Source organism: Podarcis gaigeae (genome assembly GCF_964106915.1).
Source record: "Podarcis gaigeae genome assembly, chromosome: 1".
In the NCBI taxonomy this organism is placed as follows: domain Eukaryota; kingdom Metazoa; phylum Chordata; class Lepidosauria; order Squamata; family Lacertidae; genus Podarcis; species Podarcis gaigeae.
Window position 1 is genome coordinate 35,187,316 of NC_139678.1, and position 13,554 is coordinate 35,200,869.

General features: G+C 40.2%; 1 protein-coding gene across 8 annotated transcripts in view; it reads right to left on the reverse strand.

Moving 5' to 3' along the window:
* The window catches only part of AKAP6 (A-kinase anchoring protein 6), a 243,050-nt gene that overhangs the window by 27,780 nt on the left and 201,716 nt on the right, over positions 1-13,554 (reverse strand). For all 8 annotated transcript variants that reach the window (XM_083740563.1, XM_083740562.1, XM_083740561.1 and 5 more), the window contains one exon: positions 8,448-8,672. In XM_083740563.1, coding sequence (XP_083596689.1) covers positions 8,448-8,672 — 225 coding nt within the window. The remainder of the gene's footprint in view (positions 1-8,447; positions 8,673-13,554) is intronic.

A 13,554-nucleotide genomic window follows, 5' to 3' on the forward strand; every position in this document is an offset into this window, starting at 1 on the left:
GGGTAGGGAATTACAGTTAATAAGAAAAGCCTTGTGAAAAATATCAGAGCTGTTTAGAGATGCTGGTAACTGAAAAACATGGACTTCTTTGGGTGCAACCTCCTAACTGACACTGCTGTTTCCAAGAGGAAAAGCTAAATATTGCCATTGTTTAAAAATAATAGTAAGATTGCACTTAAATACATTTTCTGCATAAGAAAAGTAGCTCTCCCTCTGAAAGTTTTCTGTTTCCTAACCAGTGGAAAGCTGAATTCCTAAAGCAAAACAATGGTGTTAATGTCTAATATCTATATGTACACATACCTTTTTATGCCTTTGGGTAAAGGGGAAGTTGATTGTTAAACTGAAAGTCTTCAACAAAAAAATATGATTATATCCATAATATAGCTGGATTGCTTACTAATCAGCTTGCACTTCCACAATTTGAGTGTTCTAGCAGTTAACAGATTGCTTATTAATGAACAAGGGTAAACAAGACAATGCAATCTCATTTAAAATGGGTGTTTTAATGCCTAAAAGTATTTGTGTTCAAAATGTTAATCCCAATAAGATGTCATTAGAAGATGTCTTAAAATGATTAAGTGCATTTCATTGTAAAGTAACATTGCACAGTTTATCAGCAGGTGGACATTTTATACAGATGTTCTACTTATTAATAAAATGCGTCCTATAACTGTTTCAATTGCCTTACTCTTATAATAGCCCAAATCCCATTATTTCTGGAATGAGGGAACACTCTCCCCTTAATATCTCTGAATTTTAAGTAAGCTGAATGACAAATTTCAAAACCACTATTTATGCCAAAATATACCCACAACTTTATTATTCAGTTTATAGCTGGATGCATTTTCTAATGTTCCTTAAACCTGCTTGTATTTACTTTCCTGAAGTGTATTGCTAAAAATTCTCCAGGAACACAAAGGTAATATCAAAGCTAGAAGTGACTGCAACTTCCTCATTCACAAACCCTGCCAGCATTTTATATCACAAATTTGCATACTAGCAAATCAAATGTTGCTTCAACCAATGAAACATTGGTGATACTTCCAAGCTCCCCAATCAACACATGCAAGGCTGTCCCATTCTTCCTAATTTTTCTGCCTTGCACAGGGCTGTGTTCACTTCAGAACTGAAAATGTCGCTAAAGCCTTACTGAGACTGGGACCTCCTGACCTGTAACAAAGCTGCTTGAGGGGATTGTGGGCAAGTGGTTCATAAATGGTTCCAACAAGTGATTTTTTTTGGGGGGGATACAAGGGTACGCATACCCCTAAACATTTCGTGAATCAAAGTTTGGCCTCACTGAGGGGTGGTATTTCAATATGAATAGGAAAATGAGAGTACCCCTAAACATTTTTTTAAAAGAAAAAAAAACACTGGTTCCAACCAACCATTGCTGTCCATCATCAGCTTCTTCTGTGAGTCTTTTCAGAATTAGACACTGGAGAGGTAGAGATACACCTGAGTAAAGAAGTTTCATTCTCACCCGGACATTAGAAGATCAGATATAGAGGTAAATTTGTATAAGACTGTAACCTAAGGCTGTTTCATAGTCTCTAATACATTGGTCCCTGTACGAAGTCTAGAAATGATTTCTTAGGAGATTGGACAGTGCAGTTAGAAAACCGGGATGTATAGGTTCCATACTAATTCCATGTTCTTTTATGACCAGTTATCTTGATAACATCTACATCTATAAAACTGACTGTTAATGAAAGCTTTCCATAAGATTCTTGAGCATGTTTCTAATTCTTCCTGCTGGCTTGGTGAGCCCCATGTATTAAAATTATTGTAGATGCGCTCTGTAAATGATGAAAAAATAAAGTTTTCCATTAGAGACTTGAAAAGAACAACTAGCAATAAGTTATCTCTCATAATAATAATACAACCAAATGCCACATACTAGAAGTGAATGATGGCTTATAATCTTCTAAAGAAAACACTGACAAATCTGGCTGTTTTTTTAACTGATTCCAAACTTAAAAGAAAACGTTGCCTAAAATAATCGCTGAGCTCAGTTTCTGGTGGTGGAACCTAATCTATATAAAGCTAAATATTCTGTAAGCATGCAGTGAAGTGCAAAAAACAGCCACTGAAAAATGACATGATTAAATGGCACAACATGCAATCATTTGCTTTCAATTATATCAATGTATCTTCTTCCTTCCGAGGAGTCAGGCAGAAATATTGTTTTTTAAATGCCTCTATTAAATTGGGCACCAATAATAAAATAGATGAGAGTCCTAATAAGCTCATTTGCGTAACATACATCATACACTACAAAACTATTCTCTCCAAACAGCTTTGCTCATACATTTGTCTCCTGATTGTCATCCATCTTGCCTATATTACAAGGGTGTTTTTAAAGGCATACTGCTGCTTTCATGGCCATTCATTGGAAACCCTTTGTACAACTTTCCTGATTAACCTTAGTGAGGATCTTTGATGCTAATTATGGGTGGGGGGAGTTTGGATATAATACACTTGCCGTCAGATTTTATTAGGGTGACGGTCGAAGGAAAATCTCAGACTGACATTTTGGAAAGATCATCTAATTGCAAGTCAGAAACATAGAATGACAGTTTAAAATAGATTATGAGTTCTTTCAAAATAGGGCACTGGTTCCCTTCATTTAAAAACAATACCTTTCATACTATTATCCACCCAATTGCTGCAATGAGCATCTCCCTTGCCAAGATTCCTTTTTAAGAGTGTGGCATCTCACTGACAAGTTTGGAAATGGCATGTGACATTTATTATTAAAAATATCCACAATTCTAATAAAGAACTTATTTTCCTTTTCACTCTACTTACATGTGAAAAATACAAGCGCCATCAAACAAATTTTTTTAAAGTATGTTTCGATTGTTTAGGAAATTCTGCTTGACTCATTGGTATGCAACCTGAGTGACTTTGGCATAACTACTCCTGTCAAATTATGGGCTTTGAAATATACATACAAACACATTATCTTTAAATTACTTGAAAACAATTAAATTTCTCGCATTGCTAGCCAATGAGTAGCACCTGTATTTATTCCAGCTTGACTCCAGCAGTACAGTATAATAAATAAGTCAAATAATAAGCGCAGAATTTATGCCTCTTTACATGTTTTTTGTCTATAAAGCTATGATTATCTAAGCATGACATTTTTTAATTTCTTGGTGCCACTCCTTATGCTGGGTTAAGTACTTTAAAAAATGTTTGTTCTTTTAAAAATGTAGTTCAGGGTGCTGCTATTTAATCCCTGTTCCTGTGTAATTAGTAATGCATAGTATACTTCTTTTCCTAAATTAAAAACACTATTAAAATTCCAGTCATATAAAACAATATGAAAATTAAGTTATTCTGAAAGGAAATTATAATAGGTTACAGATTGCTTATATCATTACTGAAATGCTGGCATCTATCACAATGTCTCCCTGGAATAAAAAATGTGGGTTTGGCAATAATCTCTTAAAACATAGCCATTATTTTAAAGCTTCTGCTATCCCAAGTTGAAACAAGCTGGCAGATACAGGAAGATTTTAGGAGAATGGAAAGTATTGGGGTAAGGGATTAAAACAACAACTATTTAGATCCATCTTACTACTTGATAAACAAATTGTATGTATTGTTCTACCAGGTGTAACATTCCAGGTTTCACCACAGTTTTTTTTTTATAAAATTAATATTTGGTAGGCACCTTCATTGTACTGTTTTTGATGTCTGCAAAAAACCTTTTTTGTTTAAGCAAGCTGGGTGGCGCTGTGGGTTAAACCACAGAGCCTAGGACTTGCCGTTCAGAAGGTCGGCGGTTCGAATCCCCGCGACGGGGTGAGCTCCCATTGCTCAGTCCCTGCTCCTGCCAACCTAGCAGTTTGAAAGCACATCAAAGTGCAAGTAGATAAATAGGTACCACTCCTTTGGGAAGGTAAATGCCGTTTCCGTGCGCTACTCTGGTTTGCCACAAGCAGGTTTGTCATGCTGGCCACATGACCCAGAAGCTGTATGCCAGCTCCCTCAGCCAATAAAGGGAGATGAGCGCCGCAACCCCAGAGTCGGCCACGACTGGACCTAATGGTCAGGGGTCAATTACCTTTACTTACTCAGACATGTAATTTCATTATGTACATTTGCTTTAAAACTGTTGATTTTATCTATTTTAAAATTTGTGTCTTCTTGTTTTAAAATTTTGACTCTAACAGCATGTTCTTATGGATACTTTTTATTGTTGCATGATGTTTTTCTGATTAAACAGTCTATAAAACTTGTTAAATAAAAAATAAAAATGAATTTATGTTCCTATCACCACATGACAGGACAATATAGACAAATGGCTTGCCTAGTGACTAGAGTTACTACTTAACAAACTGTCATCTTTAAACCCCATGGCATTGCACAGTAAGCAATTTCACATTGGCATAACTGCTATAATAAGTAGTTTCAAAATTTGAGATGCTTGAATTTTCTTGATTCAGAGTAAAGTGAATTTTATTTCAAATATTTGTGCATGATTGCAAGTGACCATAAACACCTTGCCTTGCTTTGAAGATGTTGTTGGAGAGCTGGACTCACCAGGCATGTTATCAAGACCCCCTGATTCTGGGAGTCAACTGGAAATAAGAGAATGGAGATCACTAAACAGTTTCTACTTTTCCATGAGAGGGCTAGAGAAAGGAGCCTCCAGTCAAAGAGTTTATTAGTAGGAACTTCAGGCTATTACTGTGTAGAGGTCAGTGACACTTTCCCTTACCTGAAACCTTTTGGAGTTGGCAGGATGTGACCTTCAACTAGAAGCAAACATGCAACTGTGGACTGGTTCCCCACTCCCATTGTTCTCAGCAGCCTGTACCATTAACAGGAGCATTTAACTAGTCCACAACCACATATGGTGCTGGTTGAAGCATCTCCTGCTTTCACTGCTGCCCTCCGACTCTCTCTCTCTCTCTCTGTGTGTGTTGATGTTCAATCTGCCTGCTCAATGGGACCAGATGCCCTTAGCAGCGTAGAGTCAGGTGTTATCAACATAACAGTGATGCTGCAGTCCAAATCTCCAGATGACTTTTCCTTATGATTCCATGCAGATGTTAAAAATCATGGCGGGGAGCGGGGGGAACATGAACTCTTGTGGTTTCCCATAAGCTAGTGGCCATGAGAGATGTCCTGCCCTTCCCACACCATGGTCTGAAAACACTTGTCCAGGAAATACCAGAATCATTGTAAAACCAAGCTTTCTATGCTCAGCCCAGACAAGTGATCCAGAAGAATACGACAACTGCTGAGAGGTCCAAGAGAACTAAAAAAGTAGTAGTCCCTGTGACCATCCTCTGACTGAAGGAGTGTCTCCACCCCCATCGTTCAGCCCAGACACTGAGGTCCACTTCCGAGGGCCTTCTGGTGATTCCCTCACTGAGAGATGTGAGGTTACAGGGAACCAGGCAGAGGGCCTTCTCGGTAGTGGTGCCTGCCCTGTGGAACACCCTCTCATCAAGGAAATAAAACAACTGTCTGACTTTTAGAAGACATCTGAAGGAAATAAAACAACTGTCTGACTTTTAGAAGACATCTGAAGGTAGCCCTGTTTAGGGAAGTTTTAAATATTTGATGTTTTAGATCTGTTTTTAATTAGGAGCCTCCCAGAGCGGTTGGGGAAACCCAGCTGGATGGGCGGGGTATAAATAATAATGATAATGATAATAATAATTGCCATCCACTAGAGCAACCAAGGCTCCTTCTGTCCTAAAACCAGGCCTAAAACCAGACTTGAATGGATCAAAATAATAGGCATCATCCAAAACCACCTGGAGCTGAGATGCTACCACTTATCCCAGCACTGTGTATTATGAGTGGCAGGCAGAAGGGTCTTTCACTTCATCAGCTGCCTTATTAATTAAATAATTGCTTCACCCTTTATTTCCACAGCACGTTATAGTAAGGTTACCATATTTTTTTCAATGAATCTGGGGACACTTTTCAACTTCAATGGATTTTGTATGGGGACTGATTTGTAAATCTGGGGACTGTCCCCGGATGCTACATTATAGCATCTAAATCTAAATCATTACCTGGTTGGGGGGACATTTGGGTGGCTGAGATAGCTTTGGATTCAAGGAATCCCAGATGTTTCCCTGTTCTAACTCAACCTGCCCACAAACTTGCTGCTGACCCGCTTTCTCTCCCCCCCCCATCAGCATTGGAATCTGTTGGGCCAGGGCATTGGAGGTTTCTCTGACCCGACATTAGATATCTGTGTCTACAATGGAGAGGGAGACCCTGATATATTGTATGTTCCCTGGAGCAGCTTCCCAGGAGCCTTAGCACTGTAGCCTTAACCTTCAGAATGTCATAGGAACTTTTTTTTGGGGGGGGGTTGCATGCACTGCACGCTCATATATTGTGATGTGTGCTGATTCTTGTTGCTAGTGCTAAAAGATAAAACTTTTAGTGGTAAAAAATTTTAATGATAAAACTTTATAGCATGTAGTTTATTATTGCTGCATCCTGTTTTATTAGTTTACTGCTTACTTTTGATCTGTTTATATGGTTAGACTATAGGACAATTAGGTCTAAAAATGAGTGTGCAGGGATGCTTTTGCAGTTGGGTGGTCAGCCAGCTGTGATTCATTTAAAGACTCTCAGGGACACTTCACATGTTAGTGAAGAACATAGGTAGGCAAACTAAGGCCCGGGGGCCGGATCCAGCCCAATCGCCTTCTAAATCTGGCCCGTGGACAGTCTTGGAATCAGTGTGGTTTTACATGAGTTGAATGTGTCCTTTTATTTAAAATGCATCTCTGGGTTATTTGTGGGACATAGGAATTTGTTCATCTCCCCCCAAAAATAGTCTGGCCCCCCACAAGGTCTGAGGGACAGTGGACCGGCCCCCTGCTGAAAAAGTTTGCTGACCCCTAGTGAAGAAGGAAGTCTGGGAAACCATAGACAAATATGCAAGAGTGACAGTCATGCATGCACCTATATTTTCCTGCTGCTTTTTTTGTACTTGTTAAGTTTTAAAAACTGTTTTTAATATTGTATTCTACAATATTGTAACCCACACCCTGGGACTTCAGAATGAAGAGTGGGCAATAAACAACAACAATAACAACAACAAAAATGAGCCTGCTTTAAGTATAAGATGTGCATTTCATCCACCAGATGAAATTATGTGTCTGACAACAAGGGATAAAGCCTTGTAAGTGCTGGCATTCCTATTGTGGAATGATTTCCAGTAAGTAAGGGAGGCACCAATTCTTTTATAATTCAGGAGGCCAGTGAAAACCAAATTGGTCACTGAGTAGCTCTTAGAGTTTCATAAGTTTATAACTGTGGAGATAAGTGGCCCTTCGCTGACCCTGGTCCCAATCTGTGAAGATCAGAACTACCGTCCTTCCTCCCTATTCACCAAACCCTGCAAAAGCCCAAAGAGTCAACCTAGCAAAGCAAGGCGTCCAACATTCAGATGGCAAGATAAATTAATATTATGTGACAAGTTATGAGTCCCCCCCTTAAAGCGATTCATATCTCAGTGTACTGAGAAATTAGATTTGTATGATTCATGCGTTTGTGTGTTCATGTGTTTGTCTGAAAAAAGTGGTTATGTGAATATGCCACAGATAAAGCTAAATTCCACCTCAGTAACCTTCTTTGAAGTCAAGGAACATTGGGGGATTTGATCCAAGTCATACTCAGAGTACACCCAATGAAATTAGCAGACTTAATTGATGTCAGTAGTTCTACTATGAGTATGACTAATGGTGGGTATCATCCACAGTTATAATCAAGATGCAGATTGGCTACTGTCCACTGGCATATTGACTATGGTATAGGAGGTATAGGAAACATCGTCTGTGCTGCAACAGTTAACGGGGCAGCTCGACTCATATCGCAAAGGGACATCTCAGAGTGCTTGCTTGCTAGATCTGACAGCTCAAAAAGAGGACATGACTGTATCAAAATATTAGAGCAAAGGTGTTGCCATAGCACAAAGAATAGGAACACAAAGCTGCTTGCTCCTCCCCCATTTCCCTCTTATGTATGCTAAACTTATGCAACAGTAATTCATGACTTTAGTTCCTAAAATCACACAATAAGTCTTCATTAAGCTGGATGTTGTATACGGAATTCAGCAATGAATACAATGAGACAGTTATAAGGAGTTAAGACGTAAGGCTGGAATTATTCCGATCCTTGTAAATGCTTATGTACAGAAAGATTTATCCGTAAAATTAAGTTCTACGATTGAAAAAGGCAGCATCTCCATACAAATGTGCCGGAAGTCTTTACAGTGCCCCAAAATTCTTTGTTGTTGCTGCTGCAACACAGACTAACATGGCTACAAATGGAAAGAAATGTGTGCATGGCGCACATGCTTAATACATACACTTGCTTAATATTTTAGTTTACTCTAAAAAAGCAGCCCTAGTATCAACGCTGTGGTGTTGTTGTTGTTGTGTGTGTTTTATTACCTTAAAGTATTGCAGTTGTTTCTCAGCATTCATTGTTCCTTCGCTTTCTTGCCTCAGACAGGAATTGAAGATAAAAAGCTCGGTATCTCTCAGCCACCCTTTCAGCTCTTTGATCCTGACCTCCAGCTGCCTTACCAGGCTTCCGCTTTCAGGCGAAAGCAGGTCACGTGCACCTAGCCCACTGTGTCCTACCATTGTGTCTTGCATCTTCTCTCCCAGGGTTTTCTAATGCAACAGAGAAAGAAACCGTAGATTAATCTTATGTTCCACACCTGATACCTGACCATCTATATCATTAACTCTATACAACCAATATTACAATTGCTTTTCTATGTTATTTACAGTGCAATCCTACGCATGTCTACTCAAAAGTAAGCCCTTTGGAGATTAGTGGTGTTTACAAGAAAACAGGTATAGAACTGTAGCTTAAGCATCTTATTCTGGGTGGACACAGGCAACCCCTTAGCTAACCTATATAACCTCTTGATAATCCAGTTGTATGAGTCCATAAAGGTAAAGGGACCTCTGACCATTAGGTCCAGTCGTGACTGACTCTGGGGTTGCGGCGCTCATCTCGCTTTATTGGCCGAGGGAGCCAGCGTACAGCTTCTGGGTCATGTGGCCAGCATGGCAAACCAGAGCAGCGCACGGAAACGCCGTTTACCTACCCCCGGAGCGGTACCTATTTATCTACTTGCACTTTGACGTGCTTTTGAACTGCTAGGTTGGCAGGAGCTGGGACCGAGCAACGGGAGTCCATAGAGAGAACTAAATTAACATGGGATGAGTACTCTCACTCAAAGGTAGTTTGGTCAGGAATATTAGCCTGACCAAGTTTTAGCAAGAATTCTGCACCATATAGGGTGCATTTGTGTGGTCAAATGGTCATTTCAACCCATGCTCTGCTATCTTAATATATGACAAAAGACTTCATTTGGATTTGTCCGACGGATTGTAAAATTCTTTGGCTTGGATCAGCATAGAATTCCTGCTTTCTCCTTCCTACTGCTGATCCCTTTCACCCCTGAACAGCCACTCCCAAGGGCTGGAAGACCTTCCAAAGTGGTGTGGGATGTGCTGTAGGTGGCTGCAGCACTAGGGAACAACAGTTGAAAATTGGAAAACCACACAAGTGCTGTCCCTGCAAAAGCATTTTGTATCTAAGACTGCAATCTTAACCCCCCTGGGACTAAGACTATTGAATTCAATAGGATTTATTTCTGAGTAGACATGGTTGGATTTGGGCTGTTTAAATCGATAATTTCTTAGCAGCACATATAAACAAGACGTTGCAAATTGTTTAGTGACGATGACTTCACTTGGCATTAATCTGAGTTTGATGTAATTGGAGGGGATATGAGCAGGTGGGAGAAGGAATTTTTAGGAGAGGAGTCCTTTCCTTCTGTAGGGCACTTTGGAACTGAGAAGTTGCCATTGGGTTAATATTATATGTAGCTGCAATATAATGTGTAACTTAGTTCTGCACATATAGAGTCATTGGAGTCTTCGGTAGTTACTGGCAATTTTGGATCGAGTTGAAATGCTATTATGGTCGTACCTTGGTTGTTGAATGCCCTGGAACTTGGACGTTTCGGCTCCCAAACGCCGCAAACCCAGAAGTGATTGTTCTGGTTTGCAAATGTTCTTTTGGAACCTGAACGTCTGATGGGGCTTCCACAGCTTCTGCAGCCAATCAAGCTCCTGCAGCCAATCAAAAGCCACGATTTGGTTTCCGAATGTTTTGGAAGTCGAACGGACTTCCAGAACGGATTCCATTTGACTTCCAAGGTACAACTGTATTCTCATATGGATGTAGGTTTGTTGCCAATGCAGCCCTAAGCAACTCTTTCATTAATGCCATGATTCCCACTTGGACAGCAGGGCCTTCCTCCTCTCCTCTTCCTCCTCCTGCACACAAGTTTCGCCCTCCACAAATCTGCTCCTAAAGGTTGGGGGAGGAGGGGGAAGTCTTGTCGCACAAGTTGAAATCATTGCACTAATGGAATGATTACTTAGCCCCACATTAGATACAAGTCATAGTATTTTGCAGGTATCTCCTCATACTATCCACAGATCCCCTGGTTTATGAGGATGTTGAAATGGAGGACATGCTGGTTAACTGTGGCCTGGAACAGCTGCGTCAAGACAATGATGTTACAAAAGAAAATTTTCATCTTTGCTGTCATTGCATATGCAAAGCAGAGTCTGGCACAGTTTTTTTGGTGTGTTGTAAGTGAAGTCTGGTGCAGATTTTATGCACCTGATTGACTATTCTTTTCTTTGCTTACTGTAATAAATTTGTTATTTATTTTGCAGATAAAATTGCTTGCCTTTAGCTCAACTTGGAGCTAGCTTAGATAATAGCTGGAATATGAGGTAAAGGGTCAGTTTTCCTTTGTTTTGTTTTGCCTACAGAGGGAAGAGGTTATGACTGTTACGTGTTGGGGCTGTGCGAGCAATTACTTTGGAACAGGACCTACGTCTGCCAAGGAGGCAGATTCTTATCTGGCTGCATTAATCAATACATCTCTAAAGGATGGCAGGGTTAGGATTAGCTCTGTTCAAGTCAGTGGGATGGCTGTGGACTAAGTTTGTTGATAATTTACAGCCTTAAAATAAGCTTTGAAACACACACTGAATTAAATCAACAGATACTCATCTATTCTAAAGCATTGTGTAAACAGTGTGTTGGGTAGATCATAACAGAGGAAAACAACATATTCTTGGCAACACCCTTCTATTTTGATGGTTCAAATATTGATAATTTGAAGGCTCTCAGTGGAATCCAGCTTTAGCTATTGTTTTTATGCTGTAACAAAAGTAGCAGCAGGAGGTGAAATCAATGCCCTTGGAGGGTAGGGTCACAAAAAAGAATTTATTGCCACTTTTTTGTTCTGGAACAGTTTGCAATCATAAATTCTTCATAAACAGAATACTTCAGAGAATGGTCCGTCTTCATAAATATACGACAGAGGACATCAATTTCATTTAATTCACAATTTGTGTCAGCACAGCAGATGCCAATGCCTGCCTTGATAGGGTTGTTTAATATGCAATTGAGACAGAGTAATATTCAGCACAGGGGACAAAATTTCACAGATTAAACTGTACGCACCACTGACATTTCATTCTAATGTATTTCCATTCCACACTGTTCACCTTAGATGAAAGTAATATTAAAAACCATATCTCTCTATTTTACCATTGTTAGAAGTTAAAATCCTTGTCTTAAATTTTTTTCCATGCCAATTAAAATGTAATCATGCCAATTAAAACAGTATGCCTAGTGTTGTTAGTTTCTGCGGAGTTTTGTAAATTAAATTAAAGAAAACTCAATCAGAGACTTCTTATTATACATGAAATTTCATTTAAGAGGAAAAAAAACAACTTTTGGCTAAATGCAGAAATTAATTTGAGAAAGGGATATAGAATTGCATCTTGATCTTAACATGCAAAAAAAGGAAGGGTCTTTGAAATCCATTTTAAATGTCAGGGTAATGTTTTATTTATGTTTAAAAAATCTGATTACTGGGTGATGGGGAAAAGTTGATTAGTTGGTCATCCAGCTGATCATCTACGATACAACAGTACACAGAAGTTTAGCATTGTGCTTGAAGTTAAGTTGATCAAACACTCAACAAGATACCAAAAGAGATGATTCCATATGCCTAGGGGGAATTGAGCCTGAGGGCGCTTCCATACTTTGACTTGGCCCATATTTTTAATGGCTTATGCACCAATTAATTCCCCCATGTCTGAGAGCTTTTATACTGGTCTCTGGCTTTGCCATAGGTTTCTTGCAGAAATCCGATCTGGCTAGAGGCACAGAAAATCTGAAGAGAAATTTAGCCCTCTTGATAAACCTATTTTGGAAGGGCTCGTGAACAGCTTTCTTCAAAGTTTACACGGGTCTGCGGGTGGGGGGCGGTCTCCTTGCTTCTTCTTTCTCTCCACCCCACCCCCTGTCAGTTTTTCATCACGGACTGTTGAACTGCAAATTTCTGGTTGATATTGCCTTGGCTTGGTTTTCCTCTCATTCCCCAGATAACCCTGCTGGGGGAGGGGGGGGGAGAGAGAAAGTTCACACCTAGATTCTGATTGTATGACATCTCTGCATAATCACAAAACCTGTCCTCTAAAAAGTAAAAGGACCTGGCATCCCCAGGGAATGAAGAGGGAAGGGAGAAGGAAGGACTAAGCTCAGAGCACCTTTAGCAACCACTCCTAACAACAGGAAGAGATGAGGAGGCAACAAGTTCTGGAGGCCTAGAGCAGGGGGAGGCAACCTAAGGCCCATGGGCCACAAGTGGCCCACAGGGGTCGTTTAACTGGCCCATGAGCTGCCCCCAAACCAAGCTGCCCACTCGGCGAGTCCCCGCGCGCTGCATTAAACTGGTGCGGTGTGGCGCAGGGACTAGCTCCTGCGGCACCGAAAATTGAGTCTGCACATGCACAGACACCGGAAATCACAGGCACGTGTGCTAACATGCACACGCAATCTGGCCCATGGAGGGATCTCCTCTCGAGTGAACTGGCCCAGGTGAGGTAAACCTTGCCGACCCTGGCCTAGAGCATCCTTAGCAACCCCTCTTAGCTATACAATAGCTGCTTTGAGAGTCCTGGGAAGCACAGAGGGCAGAGCAAGACAGACACTCTCAGAAAAATCAGACAAAGCACAACCCAGGAGTGGGCAAAGAATCATGGGTTTTCTGAAGAGGGCTCCAAGTTAAAAAATAGAAAATGTTAATTTTTCAGTTTTATTGTTGTGCATTTTTCATTTTCTTTTTTTGCTTTCTCTTTTTCTCTCTCTTTATTTCCTTTATATAACATACATCTATTCTAGATTTTTTGACAATTTGATTATGTATACTTTAATAATGATCTTAAGCCTAGAAATATCTAATGTAAGATTAGTTTGTTTTTTGTTTGGCTTTTGTATATAATGTTTGTTTAATAAAATATTTTTAAAAATAGAAAATGCACAAGGCATGGGCCCACTGAACACAGGCAGAATTAGGGGAACACGGCTAGTTTGATCGCACGGCCATGGAACCTTGGGGTTGCCGCAAGTCAGTGGCGTAGCGTGGGGGGTGCAGGGGGGGCCGGC